At 38.1% G+C, this 20,339-nt stretch overlaps 1 protein-coding gene across 1 annotated transcript; it reads right to left on the bottom strand.

Moving 5' to 3' along the window:
- Positions 1-1,337: 1,337 nt before the first annotated feature.
- Positions 1,338-2,282, bottom strand: LOC131762500 (melanoma-associated antigen 10-like). Its single transcript, XM_059074074.1, is given in 2 exon segments — positions 1,338-1,994; positions 2,157-2,282. Coding segments are annotated over 2 exon segments (783 nt in total).
- Between the last annotated feature and the right edge of the window lie 18,057 nt (positions 2,283-20,339).

Below are 20,339 nucleotides of genomic sequence, written 5' to 3'. Positions count from 1 at the left end.
GAATAGACATTTTTCCAAAGAGAAAATGCAGATGGCCAACAGGCACATGAAATGATCCTCCACATTGCAAATCATCAGACAACTGCAAATCAAAACCACAAAGAGATATCACCTCACAGCTGTTAGAATGGCTATCATCAAAAAGAACACAAATAACAACTGTAGGCAAGGATGTGGAGAAAAGGGAACCCTTGTACACTGTTGGGGGAATGTAGATTGGTGCAGCCACTATGGAAAACAGTATGGAGGTTTCTCAAAAAACTAAAAACAGAACTGCCATATGATCCACCAATTCCACTCCTGGGTATGTGTCCCCCCAAAACCCCACTAATTCAAAAAGATCCATGCACCCCACTGCTCATAGCAGCATTATTTACAATTGCAAAGATATGGAAGCTACCTAAGTGTCCATTGACAGATGAATGGATAAAGAACAGGTACTGTATAGGTATAATGGACTACTACTCAGCCATAGAAAAGGAACAAACTTTTGCCTTTTGCAGCAACATGGATGGACTTGGAGGGCAATATGCTAAGTGAAATAAGTCAGAGAATGACAAATACTGCACGATATCACTCATGTGGAATACAACAAACTAGTGAATATAACAAAAAAGAAGCAGACTCAAAGGTACAGAGAACAAACTAGTGGTTATCAGTAGGGAAGAGGGAGGGGCACTACAGGGATGGAGGAGTGGGAGGCACAAACTATTGGGTGTAAGACAAGCTACAAGGATGTATTGTACAACATGGGGAATATAGCCAATATTTGGTAATAGCTATAAATTGAATGTTACCTTTAAAAATTGTATAAAAAATAAAATGTAGGGCTTCCCTGGTGGCGCAGTGGTTGAGAGTCCGCCTCCCGATGCAGGGGACACGGGTTCGTGCCCCGGTCTGGGAGGATCCCACATGCCGCGGAGCGGCCGGGCCCGTGAGCCGTGGCCGCTGAGCCTGCGCGTCCGGAGCCTGTGCTCCGCAGCAGGAGAGGCCACAGCAGTGAGAGGCCCGCGTACCGCAAAAAAAAAAAAAATAAAATAAATAAAAAAATAAAAAAAATAAATAAATAAAATGTATTGGCATTTTAAAAAATCTTCTATTAAAAAGAACAACATTTGAAAAATCACTAAAGGAAACAGTTGAATTTCCATGTCATTGTAGAGAACAGGAACCCAAAGATGCTACACACCGTGTTCCCCCAACTTGCCTGGGCCCTCACTACTTAGAAGGCTGACTGCTCCCTCTTCAAATTCAGAGTGAAGGATCAGCCTCCCTTCCTGCCCCACAGGAGAAGCTGCTGGACGTGGGCTTGGAAGGAGCCTGGCTGCTGCTCTGCCTCAGGCTCCCTCTTCCTCATCCCTCACAGCCTCTGCACACAGGGATGGGAAGGACCGGGGATCCAAGCTATTGACCCTGAGCAGATAGTCCAGAACCTGCCCCTTGCTGGTCTCTGCGTGGGCCCAGGGACCCCACAGGAACTTGTAGCGGGCGGGGTCGCTGTGAGGCACCTGCCGGTACTCCAGGTAGCCCTCCTGCACCCACACTTTGGTGAGGAGCTCCCTGGGCTCCCCATAGATGCAGTGCTACCTCCTGGCACACACACCCATCTTGCTAAGTGCTCCCCAGACCTTCTCCTCAGGGGCAACAAAGTTGTCCTCTAGGAGGATCAGGCCCAGGAGCAACACGAGGAGGCCGGTCTTGGGCACGCTTTGCCCATCACTCAGCATCCCATCATAGGTGAGGCCCAGGGTGGGGACGAGGACATAGGAATGATCGCTGGGGTCCACTTCCTTCACGGTGAGGCCAAAGACCAGCTGCATGCACTCGGAGGCTCAGCTGAAGACCATGGGGAAGTGGTCCTGGTAATCTTTGAGGATAGTCAGCATTTCTGCCTTTGTGGTAGGCTCCTTTGTGCGATACTTGAGGAGCAGGAACCCTACCAGGTCAGCTACCTTCAGATGTAGTGCATCTTGGAGCAAGGACTCGGCATCTCCCTGGTCATTCCAGGTGCTCGGCCCTTCCTCATCTTGGGTGCTGAAGCCGTTGTCTTCAGATTGGCTCCATGGAGTGGTGGTCAGGGCAGTGGGCGAGGGGCTCTGGGGGGGACTGGGTTCCCCAGCATCAGCCACCTCCTCCAGGGAGCTCAGGAACAGGACAGAGTAAGAAGAGGAGGAGGAGGAGGAGGAGGAGGAAGGGGATGCGGCCTCCTCCCCCTCAGCCCCAAACAGCTGGGGCTCCATTGAGTCCTGAAGGTCTGACTCAGGCTTGCGGAGCTCACTCATCTCGACCAGGGGCATGATGACTGGGGTCTGGCCGCTGACAGGAGTGTGGGCAGGAGTGACAGATAGGGACCATGGACAGGTTTTCTTCTGAGAGGTGCCCTCGGGCCTCATAGGGGCTCTCCTCCTGGGCGGCCTCTCCCCTGCCAACCTCACCTTGACTCCTGGCACTGCATGGGCCTCCTCTGCTCTGTGACCTGAGGACACGTGCCTCAGACCTGGGCCTTCACCTCCCCGTTCCTGGAGCCCTTGCGGAGTCCAGCCCCTGCCTGTCTCCTGACTTTCTCTGACTCTATGGATGACTCTGGAGTCCCGCTCAGAAGGATCTGAAGAGCTCGTCTCAGCAGTGCAGCCAGGAACTGTGCAGGGACTGTCCCAGGCACTCTGTGCGAATGCCACATGGGTTTCCTAGTGCTCCCGGAAGCCCCAGGAAGATGAGGGAGAAAGTTCTAGACGTCTCTTTACAGAGAAAGTGGTTGGATCAGAAGAGCATATGAGGAGGTGCTTTGCTACTGTAGCAGCAGTAGTGGTGAGCCAGAAATGTTTAATGATAACATATTAGCTCGATAATTTAAAACTTGGTGCTAATAATTTTATACTTGTTTAGTCTTACCAAAACTATATGAAGTGTTCTGCTATCAAGTTAGCAACACTTGTATTTTTCAGCTCAGTACTTAACAGACTGCTTTGCTCAAAATAGGTGTTACACTAAACTTGAATGAATGATTAATTTTTGGATTACTGAACCAAAACCTATGGTTGTAATATGGAAAAAAAATTTCAGATAATAAAACTGGGACTTGTTTTATAGAAAGAATATTCAGAGCATCTTTGGATAGCAGCTGGCAGCTTTGGGGTTTGTGTATCTGGGAAAGCCATAAATTTCAGCCTATTGTGTAGAGAACACAGAATTGTAAGCCCAAACTGAACATTTCAGTGGCAGAAGGGATAGATGAGAAAAAATTGCTTAAAGCTCTTACTCTTTCCTGATGGTATTATTTCCAGCACTAGAAATTCCTCTTATAATTCTGAATACAGCCAGAAGTAAAATATACTTTTCAACCCTTCCTTTAACATGGCTTTTTTTCTTCATGAGAAATAAATCACTGGGCACATCCATGTTTGAAACTAATTGTGATATTTATTTTAGATACCTTGTATGTTCATATAAAATTGGGAACATGTTAATAAGAAATAGACTATCCAAATCATGTACCCAGAACTTTTATAGTCCCTAAAAAGAGCAACTACAATTATTGATAATTAAATATTTAATATTCAGTTAGCAGTTACGTTTTAGGTCATCTTTGTGATCCAAAGATATATATATATCTCCCATCTTAGAAATGTTTTCCCAACTTCAGTTTTCCTAGGTGGAGTAAAACTCTCTAATATCATGTATTTAATTAAAAATAACATAATTCTAGGCTCTTCTCTCACCGTACACCCCAATTTAATACATTCCACCACCTAAGTAACTCGATTAATTAATTCACTTCTATCTATGTTCATTGTCAGAATCCTCAACTAGGCTGCAGTCACCACAGCCATTTTCCCTCTGCTCCTCCTCTCCATTCTCCAAACAGCAGCGAGGATATGTCCTTTTTAAAGCACAGATTTGAATATCATTTCTCTTAAAATGTTTCAACAGCCTCCAAAGTTCCTTCAAATAATGCCCCTAAAGTCCCAACAACCCTACCTTTAGTTGCCTCTCCAGGCTCAAATGTATGCACAATTCTACTATTTGTTTATTTCATGCCAGCCACTCTGGCTTTCTATTTCAGCATGCAATGCTTTCCCCCTGCCTCCCAGTTTTTGTACATATTGTCCCGTCTTCCTGGAATGTTCTACCCCTTCTCTTTGCCTTATCTAAATGGTGATCCTCTTTAAAATCTCAGCATGAATATTGCTATGCAGGTAAAACTTCCCTAACTCGAATAAGCTGGATCTCCAAATTATATATTTCCTTAGCACTATGAAAATCTACGTTTGTAGTGCACTGGTCCTAATCTCAATTTTGCACATAACTGTTTCTTGATGGTAAATACTGGTACAATTATTTTTTCTCAGTTATTTATTGAAGGTAAACTTAATGAAAAAGAGAAGTGTTTTGTTAACCATTTCCATCATCTGAATGCATGATATTGTCTGATAGGTAGTAGGCATACAATAAATATTTGTTAGCCAACAGACAAATACAGTAATTTACAATTTACTATATAGTTTCATATACCTAAAATACTTTCTTCTAAGTTTATTTGCACCCCTAACTATGTTGAACTGTGTCAGGCTAGTAGGTGAGTTGAAGAGAGGAGAAAGTTGTATAAAAACATTGGCTGAAGAGCTGCACAGTGGAGAGCGAAGAGGAAGAGAAGGTAAAAGGGAAACACTGATATTAGAGAATAACATCAGATTCTCTTCAAAACATAAAAACAGATCCAGAAGACTTTTCCATCTTTATTCTTTCAATACAAGTTTTGCAATACAGTTTACTATTACTATTTAGAGGCTAACTAGAATGGTGTCTCCATATCTTTATCCCTGTTCACTTTTGACATCTGTATTGGCCATTAGCACTTCCTCTAAAGCGACCATGTGAAGGGAGTGGGGTGAAATTTAATCCAGGCAATTTGCCTCCTGTTGACAGATTTTGTAATATGATTGATGGGGCAGAAGGTGAAACTATCTGGTAAAATGAGTTTTTTGCATTATCTGTGTATTTCATATATCAATGCCAGTATTTCTCAAACTGCAGGTCAAGACTCTAGAGGGAAGGGTTACAATATAATTTAAGGGGTTTCATATATGGGAACTATTTGGAGGTGGAAATTGTGGGCTATATTGAAAGTACGAGTCACCTTTTTTTCCTCAACTCTCCATAATTCCTCCTTCCTAACCTGTTAAAATTTGTTTTTAAAAAATTCTGCCAATTAGAGGATATAAAATCTTTATGCATATTATTCATAGTGTAAAACCCTTTAAAAGCAAACATTAGAGAGTGTTGAAATCACCTGTCTATGCAATTCTGCCTGCAGTACCTTGCACAGTGCCTTATAATCAATTAATATCTATAGGATGATTTGCTTTCCATTTACTCACAGAAAGAAATATGACTATATTATGAGAGAAAATGATAAAAATGTGGAATTGATAGGTACCACCCATCATATTAACTACTGGTTGTCATAGAGAAGAAAAAACAAAAACTGCAAACAAATGTTTTTTCTTTATAAATGTGTTTTGAGCTCCTGATATAATATTAAACCCAGGATTAACCAGATCTCCCAGGGTCTCTTCTACAATTCATGTTTAATTTCAGGCCTCAGTTACACTATTGTGTCCCATTTTTCTATTTCCTTTTATATAATCTCTCTCTATTTTATCCAAGAAAAACATCCTTTTATTTGTGGACCATGAAGATTTGTATTAGTACCTAAAATTTTACAGCCTGATTACATTCGTATTGAGTCAAGCAACTTTGAATATTGACCCCATGTAAACATTTTTCTTTTCAGTACATGAACATGGAAAATAATGAAGGAAAATGTGAATTATTTTCCTTATCTAAACAATTACCAAAAGAAATAAAGATTATAAAGATAACATTTTATATTAGAATTGTTCGTTATAGATGATTTTATTAACTGACAGTCCAACTTAGAGTCTTATTAGTAAATAAGCTGATATCTAGTCATATATTTTATTTTTCTACTAGCTATCATTAAAATTAAAGAGAATTCTTAAAATTCCAGTAAGATATTCCTCTAAAAATATATTTCAGTACTTTAAAAGGGATCTTCCCGGACCGGGGCACGAACCCGTGTCCCCTGCATCGGCAGGCAGACCCCCAACCACTGCGCCACCAGGGAAGCCCTCAATACTTTAATATCAATATTTAAGAACAGCTTTTGACCGCTAGTGATAGACACACAGCTGAAACTCTCTTAAGCATAAGAGGGAATTCATTTGTTGATATAACTTCTAAGGGGCTGGGTGTATCTGAAGATGACTGACAGATGGAAGCTGTGAGGAGCACCAACACATTCTTTGAACTTACCTTCTAGTATCATTTCACTTCTCACATAATGCTTTCTTCACAAAACCAAAGCCGTGGCATATGATAGCACTTTTCTTACATCCTTATAGTTTTTTAAGAAAGAAGAGCAAGAAGCCTCTTTTTCCAAATCTTGGGGAGGGATTCTCATTAACATGACCTGGATTAATGTCCATGGCCTGACATGTTAGAAAGTGGTTGCATTATGAATGGCCCTGTTTGCATTTCCTGCCCATCTAAATAATTGAAGAAGAGGATATAGCATAGAATGGGGATATTATTGTGAATCCAGGATATCACCCAAATGTGCATCTGCATAATTTTAATATGCACTTAAATAAACCAAATTATATAACAAACATACACACACAAATGCAAACACATACAATATGCACACAGTAGCAAGTCAAAGCTCTGAAAAATAATATTGTGCATACTAAAATCTTAAGACCAAAGGGTAATCTGAAGTTATTCAACTGTATATTTGATAGCTGTTTATTGAATTGAGATATTAACTAAAAAAAATGAGGCATATGAGACTTCCCTGGTGGTCCAGTGGTTAAGAGTCAGAGCTTCCAACGCAGGGGGCAAGGGTTCAATCCCTAGTCAGGGAACTGAGATCCCACATGCCATGTGGTGCAGCCAAAAATAAAATAAAATAAAATAAATAAATAAAAAATGAAAGCCTACTACTAGCTTTTAAATTTGGTCATTGATTTCTTTATATGTAAGTAAATATATTTGTAATCAAGGGAAGTGGCAGAAAATATAATTTCTTTTTATAAAATATTTTTAAGGATCCATGTGCAAGACTAAACATTTCAGAAAGTGATAAAACAACATCAGAAATATATTTACCTCATATTTATTTTTATTATTTATAGTAATTAGAAAAAAATGAAATATAGAGAAAAATTATCCACTATAACTTGGAATAAAGAAACTAGAGAATATTTTTAATAGAATTTTAATGACAAATCATACAATAAAAGATAGAATTCTATAGGCTATATTGTCATCAAAGATCTATCACATTGCTCAGAGAGACCAGTATTGGCTGGTCATCATAATAAATGTACTTAAATTAGCTTTGTATGTGCTAGCATATATACTATTATTCTTTACTTATCTACAATAGGAATAATAATAGGCATGATTTATTTGTAAACCTTTCGTTGTTTCATTTAACCATGATATAATTGTGAGTAAAGTACCTCTTCCCTGGATAAGAATCATTGTGGGCATTATGACCATTACGGTCATAAATTTTCTAAGTTTGATGACAACTGTAAACCCACAAATCCTAGATGCTTAACAAATCCCCAGAATAAGAAAATAAGAAAAACAAAGAAAACTGCACTGAGGGGCATCATTATCATATTGCTCAAAACTAGTTAAATAGAAAATGTCAAAAATAGAAAGAATAAGGAGATGTTACAAACAGAGATATAAGAATAAGGATGATAGCATATTTTGTATCATAAACAGTTCAGGGAAGCAAATTTTAAAGAACTGAAAGAAAAAGAATCAACCTAGAATTCTATACCCATCAAAAATTACATTCAAAACAAAGACTTTGTCGGGCATACAAAAGTTGAAAGAATCCGTAAACTGCAGTTTTACACTATAAGATAGGTTAAAGCAATTTCTTTAGGCAGAAAGAAAATGATATCATGTGGAAATATGGATCTACCCAAAGGAATGAAGTGCATGAGAAATGGTAACTAGACAGGTAAAGACTCAAGATTTTTTTTCTTATTATTTAACTCTCTAAGAGATAAGTAACTGTTTAAACAGAAATAATAACAATGTAATGTGAAGTTTATGATACATGTAAAATTAAAATGGAAAATAATAGCACAAATATTGAGAGAGGAAAAATGGATATATATATTGTTTTAAGGTTCTTATGCTGTGTATATATAGTGGCATATCTCTTAAAGGAAGATTGTGGTAAGCTAAGCATGTATCCTGTAAATCCTGAAGCAACCATTAAAATGACAAAGCAAAGAGTTATAGCTAAAAAGCCAACAAAGAAGATAAAATGATAGAAATTTTCATTTATCTAAGAAACTGAAATAAAAGGAAAAGAGAAACAAGGAAAAGATGGGACAATTTTTTTTAATGGCAAAATGATAGAATTTGAATCTAACCATATCAATAATAGCTTAAATTTAAATGATGTAGAAACTCCAATTAAAATACAGAGATTATCAGATTGGACAAAAAGCAATAACCACTTATATGCTGCCTTTGAGAAACAAATTTCGAATACATAGACATAGACAGGAGTAAGTTAAAAGTAAAAGGGTGAAAGAATCTATAGTATCCTAACACTTTATAAAACAAAACCTGAATGATTATACTGATATCAGACAAACTTGTTTTTAGAGCAAAGAATATTACCCAGGGATAAATTTATTTTATAGCAATAAAATGGTCAATTTAACAAGATTTATGCAACTAATAACAGAGCTTGAAAATATATGAGGCAAGAATTGCTAGAACTATAAGAAGAAATAGATGAACCCGCAATTATAGTCAGAGATTTCAATAATACTCTCTCCTTAATGGATAGAACAAGAGCAGAGAAAAATTAGTAAGAACATAGAAGATTCTAACAGCACTATGAATTGAATTTATCTAATTGACATTTTTAAGATATTCCACCCCCAAACAAACGTTCTTTTGTTTTTGTTTTTTGGCCACACCACATGTGGGATCTTAGTTCCCCGACCAGGGATCGAGCCTACCACCCCCTGCAGTAGAAGCCCAGAGTCTTAACCACTGGACCACCAGGGAAGTCCCAAACATTCTTTTCAAGTACACACAAACAACACCAAGATAGACTTCATTGGACCCTAAAACAAATTGCACTAAATTTAAAGGGATTCAAGTCTTTCAATGAATGTTACTGACTACAATGGAATTAAGTTAGAAATCACTATCAGAATACTTTCTGGAAAAGTCCTCCAAAATTTAGAAATTAAATAACACTTCTAAACAACATATAAGTCAAATAAAAAGATCAAAGGAAGAATTAGAAGGTACTTGGAATTGAACAAAAATGAAAACTCATTGTTTTAGAATTTATGTGATGCTACTAAAGCAGTATTAAAGGGGAAATGTGTAACACCAAATACCTATGTTAGGAAAGAAAAAAGGTCTCAAATCAATTATTTTGGTGCCCACCATAAGAAAAAAGAGAAAGAAGAGCAAAATAAAACCAAGTTAAGTAGAAAATGAAATAATCAAGATCAGAGCAGAAATCAATGAGAATAAGAGCAAGGTGGCAGGAATAGAAGATCCAGCCCTTGTCCCTCCAGAAAGACACTGACTTAACAACAATATATGGACCAAAATATCTTTATGGGGACTCCAGAAACCAGTTACAAAGTTGTGGTATCCCAGGCAGGTAAAAAGTTGACAACAACCACATTGAAATGAATGATAAGAATTATTTCACTTTATCCCCAGTTACCTCACCCTTAGGTCAGCAGAGCTCATTGCCATTGAAGAGAACTCCAACTCATGGCTTCTCCTTGGTGGGAAAGAGAAGAGTATAACAAGTGTCCAATGTGCAATATATTCAGAGGGCTGCCTGAGGGACGTAGTTTCTTTCTCATATGACTTGGAGCACTGGCATTGATGGAACCAGCATAGTTGAGATTACTGGGGCCACTGAAAGTAAGAGAGAATAGGAGTAGCTTGCTCTCATACCAGAGGACCTGCCATGCTACAGACAGAGGCCATTGTTGTTTGGAACTATCATGTAGTTATCTTTTTTTTTTTTTTTTTTTTTTTTGCTGTACGCGGGCCTCTCACTGTTGTGGCCTCTCCGTTGCAGAGCACAGGCTCCGGACGTGCAGGCTCAGCGGCCATGGCCCACCGGCCCAGCCGCTCCACAGCATGTGGGATCTTCCCGGACAGGGGCATGAACCTGCGTCTCCTGCATCGGCAGGCGGATTCTCAACCACTGCGCCACCAGGGAAGCCCTGTTTGGCACTATCAGAAGAATGCACCCAACTCATGGCTTCTTGAGAGGGAGAGATAAGAGTGGGGCATTCATCCAGGTGTACGAAGGGTTTCCAGAGGGACTGGTTTCTGACTGGTCTGACTTGGAGCCCTGAATGGGAACCAGGACACTTTGGATGCCTGTAGGCCACTGAGAATAAAAAGGAGCTGGACAATTTGCTGCTGCAGTACCACAGAACTTGCAGTATTGCAGAGAGACACTAGAGGGAGCAAGAGATTATGAGCTACTGAAAGAGAAACTAGCAAATCTCTCTAGTTGGTAAATTACATCCACAAGAGCAGAGAAGTTGCATCCCCCAGAAAAATGTTTCAGAGCCCCCCAAAATCCCTAGCTGTGTTAATTGATGAAAGGCTTCCCCTGTACAAAGCCAGCCTAAAAGTACTGAGGGAAGTGCTATTTTTTCAAATAAAAAAAACTTAGCAAAAAAAATAAAATAATCACAGTGACACAGAGACAGAGAAACATGTTCCAATCAAAGGAACAAAATCAACTGAAACAAACAAAGATCTCTGAATTACCTGTCAAATAATTTAAGATAATTGTCTTAAAAGAGGTCAGTGACCTGCAAGAGAACACAGATAGACAGCTAAATAAAATCAGGAAAACACATGAACAAAGAGAATATGGAAGAAAAGACAAAAAGCATAAAAAAAGAACCAAATAGAAATTTGGGAGCCGAATAATACAATAACTAAATTGAAAAAATCACTAGATTGGTTTAACCATAGATTTGATCAACCAGAAGAAAACATCAGCAAATTCAATAATTGGTCATTTGAAATTATTGAATCAGAGGAGCAAAGAAGCACCTTCAAGATAGCAGAGGAGTAAGATGTGGAGATCACCTTCCTCCCCACAAATACATCAAAACTACATCTACACGTGGAACAACTCCTACAAAACACCTACTGAATGCTGGCAGAAGACCTCAGATTTCCCAAAAGACTCCCTCAGGCGACCAACACGGAGGCGGGGCCAAATCCAAAGCTGAAACCCAGGAGCTGTGTGAACAAAGAAGAGAAAGGGAAATCTCTCCCAGCAGCCTCAGGAGCAGCAGATTAAATCTCCACAATCAACTTGATGGGCCTGCATCTGTGGAATACCTGAATAGACAACGAATCATCCCAAAATTGAGGAGGTGGACTTTGGGAGCAACTGTAGATTTGGGGTTTGCTTTCTGCATCTAATTTGTTTCTGGTTTTATATTTCTCTAAGTTTAGTATTTAGAGCTTATTATCATTGGTAGATCTGTTTATTGATTTGGTTGCTCTCTTCCTTTTTTTCTTTTATACATATATATTTTTTCCTTTTTCTCTTTTTGAGAGTGTGTATTTGTATGCTTCTTTGTGTAATTTTGTCTGTATAGCTTGGCTTTTGCCTTTTGTCCTAGGGTTCTGATTGTCCTTTTTTTTAAAAAAAATTTTTTTTTAGTATAGCTTTTAACCCTTGTTATCATTGGTGGATTTGTTTTTTGGTTTGGTTGCTCTCTTCTTTCTTTCTCTTTTTTTAATTACTTTTTAATTTTTAATAATTTTTTCTATTTTGATAACTTTATTTTATTTTATTTTATTTTATTTATATTATCTTTCTTTCTTTCTTTTTCTCCCTTTTCTTCTGAGCCGTGTGGCTGACAGGGTCTTGGTGTTATGGCCGAGTGTCAGGCTGGAGCCTAAGAGGTGGGAGAGCGAGTTCAGGACATTGGTCCACCAGAGACCTCTCAGTCCCATGTAATATCAAATGGCAAAGGCTCTCCCAGAGATCTCCATCTCAATGCTAAGACCCAGCTCCACTCAATAACCAGCAAGCTACAGTGCTGGACACCCTATGCCAAAAAACTGGCCAGACAGGAACACAAACCCACTCATTAGCAGAGAGGCTACCTAAAATCATAATAAGTTCACAGACACCCCAAAACACACCACCAGATGTGGTCCTGCCCACCAGAAAGACAAGATCCAGCCTCATCCACCAGAACGCAGGCACCAGTCCCCTCCACCAGGAAGCCTATACAACCCACTGAACCAACCTTACCCACTGGGAGCAGACACCAAAAACAACTGGAACTACAAACCTGAAGCTTGTGAAATGGAGACCCCAAACACAGTAACTTAAGCAAAATGAGAAGACAGAGAAATACACAGCAGATGAGGGAACAAGGTAAAAACACACCAGACCAAACAAATGAAGAGGAAATAGCAGTCTACCTGAAAAAGAATTCAGAGTAATGATAGTAAAGATGATCTGAAATCTTGGAAATAGAATGGAGAAAATACAAGAAATGTTGAGCAAGGACCTAGAAGAACTAACGAGCAAACAAACAATGATGAACAACACAATAAATGAAATTTATTATTCTCTAGAAGGAATCAATAGCAGAATAACTGAGGCAGAAGAATGCGTAAGTGACCTGGAAGATAAAATAGTGGAAATAACTACCACAGAGCAGAATAAAGAAAAAAGAATGAAAAGAATTGAGGACAGTCTCAGAGACCTCTGGGACAACATTAAATGCACTGCCATTCGAATTTTAAGAGTCTCAGAAGAAGGAAAAAAAAAAGGGACTGAGAAAATATTTGGAGAGGTTATAGTTGAAAACATCCCTAATATGGGTAAGGAAATAGTCAATCAAGTCCTGGAAGCACAGAGAGTCCCATACAGGATAAATCCAAGGAGAAACATGCCAAGACACATATTAATCAAACTATCAGAAATTAAATTCAAAGACAAAATATTAAAAGCAGCAAGGCAAAAAAACCAAATAACATACAAGGGAATCCCCAAAAGGTTAACAGCTGATCTTTCAGTAGAAACTCTGCAAGCCAGAGGGAGTGGCAGCACATATTAAAAGTGATGAAAGGGAAAAACATACAACCAAGATTACTCTACTCAGAAGAATCTCATTCATATTCGACAGAGAATTTAAAATCTTTACAGACAAGCAAAGCTGAGAGAATTCAGCATCACCAAACCAGCTCTGCAACAAATGCTAAAGGAACTTCTCTAGTCAGGAAATACAAAAGAAGGAAAAGACTTACAATAAGAAACCCAAGACAATTAAGAAAATGGTAATTGGAACATACATATCGATAACTATCTTAAATGTAAATGTATTAAATGCTCCAACCAAAAGATATAGACTGGCTGGATGGATACAAAAACAAAACCCATATATATGCTGTCTACAAGAGACCCACTTTAGACCTAGGGACACATACAGACTGAAAGTCAGGGGATGGAAAAAGATATTCCATGAAAATGGAAAATGAAAGAAAGGTGGAGTAGCAATACTCATATCAGACAAAATTGACATTAAAATAAAGACTATTACAAGAGACAAAGAAGGACACTACATAATGATCAAGGGATCAATCCAAGAGAAGATATAATAATTGTAAATATTTATGCACCTAACATAGGAGCACCTCAATATAATCATAGTAGGGGACTTTAACACCCCACTTTAACCAATGGACAGGTCATCCAAAATTAAAATAAATAAGGAAACACAAGCTTTAAAAGACGCATTAATCAAGATGGACTTAACTGATATAAAAAGACATCCATCCAAAAACAACAGAATACACTTTCTTCTCAAGTGCTCATGGAACATTCTCCAGGATAGATCATATTTTGGTCACAAATCAAGCTTCGGTAAATTAAAGAAACTTGAATCGTATCAAATATCTCTTCTGACCACAACACTATGAGTCTAGATATCAATTACAGGAAAAAAATCTGTAAAACATTCAAACACATGGAGGCTAAACAATATGCTACCAAATAAGCAAGAAATCACTAAATAAATCAAACAGGAAATCAAAAAATACCTAGAAACAAATAGCAATGAAAACACAACGACCCAAAACCTATGGGATGCAGCAAAAGCAATTCTAAAAGGGAAGTTTATAGAAGTACAATCCTACCTCAAGAAAGAAAAATCTCAAATAAACAACCTTACTTTACACCTAAAGCAATTAGAGAAAGACAAACAAAAATAACCCCAAAGTTAGCAGAAGGCAAGAAATCATAAAGATCAGATCAGAAATAAATGAAAAAGAAATGAAGGAAACATTAGCAAAGATCAATAAAACTAAAAGCTGGTTCATTGAGAAGGTAAACAAAATTGACAAACCATTAGCCAGACTCATCAAGGAAAAAAGGGAGAAGACTCAAATCAACAGAATTAGAAATGAAAAAAGAGGGCTTCCCTGGTGGCACAGTGATTGGGAGTCTGCCTGCTGATGCAGGGGATGTGAGTTCGTGCCCCGGTCCGGGAGGATCCCACATGCCGCTGAGCGGCTGGGCATGTGAGCCATGGCTGCTGGGCCTGCGTGTCCAGAGCCTGTGCTCCACAAGGGAAGAGTCCACAACAGTGAGAGGACAGCATACTGCAAAAAAAAAAAGAAAAAGAAAAAGGAGAAGTAACAACTGACATTGCAGAAATACAAAGGATCATGAGACACTACTACAAGCAACTATATGCCAAAAAAATGGAAAACCTGGAAGAAATGGACAAATTCTTAGAAAAGCACAACCTTCTGAGACTGAACCAGGAAGCAATAGAAAATAAAAACAGACCAATCAAAAGCACTGAATTTGAAAGTGTGATTAAAAATCTTCCAACAAACAAAAGCCCAGGACCAGACGGCTTAACAGGCTAATACTATCAAACATTTAGAGAAGAGCTAACACCTATCCTTCTCAAATTCTTCCAAAATATAGCAGAGGGAGGAACACTCCCAAACTCATTCTACAAGGCCACCATCACCCTGATACCAAAACCAGACAAAGACGTCACAAAGAAAGAAAACTACAGGCCAATTTCACTGATGAACATAGATGCAAAAATCCTCCAAAAAATACTAGCAAACAGAATCCAACAGCACATTAAAAGGATCATACACCATGATCAAATGGGGTTTATCTCAGGAATGCAAGGATACTTCAATATACACAAATCAATCAATGTGATACACCATATTAACAAACTGAAGGATAAAAGACATATGACAATCTCAATACAAGCAGAAAATGATTTTGACAAAATTCAACACCCACTTAGGATAAAAGCTCTCCAGAAAATAGTCAGAGAAGGAAGCTACCTCAACATAATAAAGGCCATATATGACAAACCCACAGCCAACATTGTTCTCAATGGTGAAAAACGGAAAGCATTACCTCTAAGATCAAGAACAAGACAAGGTTGCCCACTCTCACTGCTATTATTCAGCATAGTTTTGGAAGTTTTAGCCACAGCAATCAGAAAAAAAAGAAATAAAAGGAATCCAAATCATAATAGAAGAAGTAAAACTGTCACTGTTTGCAGATGACATGATACTATATACAGAGAATCCTAAAAATGCCACCAGAAAACTACTAGAGCTAATCAATGAATTTGGTAAATTGGCAGGATACAAAACTAATGCACAGAAATCTCTTGCATTCCTATACACTAATGATGAAAAATCTGAAAGAGAAATTAAGGAAACAACCCCATTTACCATTGCACACAAAAGAATAAAATACCTAGGAATAAACCTTCCTAAGGAGACAAAAGACTTGTATGCAGAAAACTAAAAGACACTGATGAAAGAAATTAAAGGTGATACAAACAGATGGAGAGATATACCATGTTCTTGGATTCGAAGAATCAACATTTTGAAAATTACTATACTATCCGAAGCAATCTACAGATTCAGTGCAATCCCTATCAAGCTACCAATGGCATTTTTCACAGAACTAGAGCAAACAATTTCACAATTTGTATAGAAACACACAAGATGCCGAATAGCCAAAGCAATCTTGAGAAAGAAAAATGGAGCTGGAGGAATCAGGCTCCTGGACTTCAGGCTATACTACAGAGCTACCGTAATCAAGACAATATGGTACTGGCACCAAAACAGAAATATAGATCAATGGAACAGGATAGAAAGCCCAGAGATAAACCCACACACATATGGTCACCTTATCTTTGATAAAGGAGGCAAGAATATACAATGGAGAAAAGACAGCCTCTTCCATAAGTGGTGCTGGGAAAACTGGACAGCTACCAGTAAAAGAATGAAACCAAAACACTCCCTGACACCATACACAAAAATAAACTAAAAATGGATTAAAGACCTAAATGTAAAGCCAGACACTATAAATGTCTTAAAGAAAAATACAGGCAGAACGCTCTGTGACACAGCAAGATCCTTTTTGACCCACCTCCTAGAGAAATGGAAATAAAAATGAAAATAAACAAATGGGACCTAATGAAACTTAAGAGCTTTTGCACAGCAAAGGAAGCCATAAACAAGATGAGAAAACTACCCTCAGAATGGGAGAACATATTTGCCAATGAAGCAACTGACAAAGGATTAATCTCCAAAATTTACAAGCAGCTCATGCAGCTCAATATCAAAAAAACAAACAACCCCATCTAAAAATGGGTGGAAGACCTAAATAGACATTTATCCAAAGAAGATATACAGATTGCCAACAAACACATGAAAGAATGCTCAACATAACTAATCATTAGAGAAATGCAAATCAAAACTACAGTGAGGTATCACCTCACATGGGTCAGAACAGCCATCATCAAAAAATCTACAAACAATAAATGCTGGAGAAGGTGTGGAGAAAAGGGAACCTTCTTGCACTGTTGGTGGGAATGTAAATTGATACAGCCACTATGGAGAACAGTACGGAGGTTCCTTAAAAAACTAAAAACAGAACTACCATATGACCCAGCAATCCCACTACTGGGCATATACCCTGAGAAAACCAGAATTCAAAAAGAGACATGTACCCCAATGTTCATTGCAGCACTATTTACAATAGCCAGGACATGGAAGCAACCTGAGTGTCCATTGACAGATGAATGGATAAAGATGTGGCAGAAATATACAATGGAATATTACCCAGCCATAAAAAGAAACGAAAATGAGTTATTTATAGTGAGGTGAATCAACCAGGAGTCTGTCATACAGAGTGAAGTAAGTCAGAAAGAGAAAAACAAATACCATATTATAACACATATATATGGAATCTAAAAAAAAAAAGGTTCTGATGAAGCAAGGGGCAGGACAGGAATAAAGACGCAGTTGTAGAGAATGACTTCAAGGTACAGGGAGGGGGAAGGGTAAACTGGGATGAAGTGAAAGATTAGCACTGACATTTATACACTACCGAATGTGAAAGGATAGCTATTGGGAAGCAGCCGCATAGCACACGGAGATCATCTCGGTGCTTTGTGACCACCTAGAGGAGTGGGAAAGGGAGGGTAGGAGGGAGACACAGGACGGAGGAGATATGAGGTTATATGTATACATATAGCTGACTCACTTTGTTGTACAGCAGAGGCTAACCCAACATTGTAAAGCATTATACTCCAATAAAGATGTTAAAAATAAATAATTTTAAAAATTAGAAAATAAATAAATAAAATTCACTTTCTTCTATTACACTTATTTCCTAATATGATCTATCCATTGTATATGTATTTTTATTTAGTATTAAGAATTATTTTAAAGCATAACCTTTTTATAAATCAAAGGAGTTAGATAATATCACACATCAAATTCTCTTTATCCTCAGAGTGAGGAAGAAATAATGGGCACTAGAAGGAGTATTTATTGAGCATCAACTGTATAAAAGCCCCTACACTCTAAGCATAAATACTAGATTTTCATTATCCTGTTTAATTATTTGCACTCTCAATGTTCTACCACACATCTGAGATGGCCGGGTCTCTACAGCTTTCCTGCTTGGTAGCCTCATCCTACGATTACTACCCTCCTCATTCAGCTCAGATCCCATTGCCTATTATTTCAAACACTCACTCTCTTTCCCTGCCATCCTCTTTGGCTTTTCCTCCCAGTCATCTGCCAAAATCCTAACAATTATCCACCATCTCTGAGCTTGCTTCCAGGTTGCTGAAATCTGCTAGAAAATATAACCAACAACAGGGATGCAGACTGAAGCTTTCCAATTTCACATATTTCAAGAACTCCTATAGGTTTCTGAATGCATAACAAGTCAAAAAATTTGAAGGGAGGGAGGATATAAAAAAACTAAGCTTCTACCCAGTATATTTAGCTCTATGGAAGTTATCAGATTGTCAAATCTTAGAAAATAAAATTTAATTTTATCACGAACAGCTTGTTGGAGCTGTAGCTATCAATCTATCAAGTGGCAAGATAATAAGCACAGATAGACTTTATGACGACTCACTCTCTGAAATGATAACCATTTGCGAAGACTACACTTAAGCAACCCTCAGTTTATTAGTATAAATTGAATGCAGTTTTTCCTTATGAACCCAATCTGCCAAAAATCAAATCTATATTTTTCTCACAGTTTTTAAATTTAACCCAAGGACACCTAATGTCATTATTCTGGCTCTACACATATGTAATATAGTTGAAATTAAGAACCTGCCAACTTTTTCCCCTTAAACACTTATCATTTCATTCACCTTAGCCTTATCTGTGAATCAGTGATAAGATTTAGCTCATCTATCAGTTCCTTTCCTACCTCTATGTGAGAAAACTGGAGTTTAAAACATATATCCCTTCATAATTATAATGAATTCCTAAGCTCCTTCAGCAGTTGTCTCTAAATCTAAACTTTTAAGCACATAGTTTTATCACTTAATTCTTTTTTTAAATCTGTGGTTAAAGGACCTTATTCTGTTTTCAATACCTATTTTAAATTTTATCTAATGTGTAGACCACCAAGCAAAAAATAAAAGGACATGTTTTTGTTAGCAAAGAACAAATGGCTAGAATGAAAATTAGTCTTCTACCCATTATACACATTGAATGCTTATGGGAAAAACATAAAGACTCTGGATTGATTACTGACTTTTCTTTCTGATCACTTCAATACAATTTATTTTGAAATTCAGGGCTATCTATCTAATTGTCAAACTCAAGGTTTAAAATCTCTACATAATATCTCTTCCACTGCTCATTCCTGTTGATTATTTTCCTCTTAATCATGTATCTATTCTCCCTGTTATCTTGTCTTTTAATTCAAGTTGTATTTTCAATATTCTGTTCCCCTCCCCTCTGCCTCTTCCCCTTTCTCTCCATCCCTCCCCCTGCCACACACACACACACACACACACACACACACACACACACACACACACACACATTCAGTTAGCCTCTAATACCTCTTGGTCCACCCACAAACATCTCCACCATCAGTCATCTCTTTTCCACGTCAACTACCACAAACATGGTTTGGGTGTTCAATAACTCTTAAGTGGCAAAGCATAATAACCATTAACTTGTTTCCTTCTCTAATCTACTTGTTTTTAGCCTTTGGGAGTTTCAGATTCCTTTGAAAATCTGATGATAGCTTTAGATCCTCTTCCCAGAAAAATCCCAACACATGAACTTCACCACAGAGTTTCTGATGATTAGCAGAGTTATAGAAGCCAGAACACAGGCATTGGTCTGAAAATTTGTTCTTGTTTCCCTTACTTCCAATCTACCTCTATCCCCCTGCCACTTTAATCCTCCCAATGTATTAGTGAATCATATTAATTTCCTCAAAAAGCTTGTTTAACCCCACTATTTGTTGAATTCAGTCTAAATATTCTGGACTCAAAATTCTACAGGCCACAGCTATAATTCCTGTGAGCCTCACCATTACCTCGCTCTGTGGAGCCCACAGTCTAGCACGAATTGACATTCACTGTATTTGCTGCCATGCTGTCCTTTTTTTGCTGATTTTTTTCCTGCCTAAATGCTCTCTATCCCAATTAAAATATACCATTGCCTAGGTCCCAAACCAAGAGATTCTGAATTAGTCAGTTTGGGGTACAGCAGGGGCATCAAGGGCTTTAAAGCTTTCCAGGTGTCTCAATGCACAGCAAAGTTTGAAACCACTGATGCAGATAATCTGTCTAATACTCTAATCCCTTGGTTCTTTTTCCATTTTAATAATCTTTTCCTTTAGCCTCAACCCAGAAGATAAC

The sequence above is a fragment of the Kogia breviceps genome, chromosome 9, assembly GCF_026419965.1.
Source record: "Kogia breviceps isolate mKogBre1 chromosome 9, mKogBre1 haplotype 1, whole genome shotgun sequence".
Lineage (NCBI taxonomy): Eukaryota > Metazoa > Chordata > Mammalia > Artiodactyla > Physeteridae > Kogia > Kogia breviceps.
This window is presented reverse-complemented; position numbering and strand designations above follow the sequence as displayed.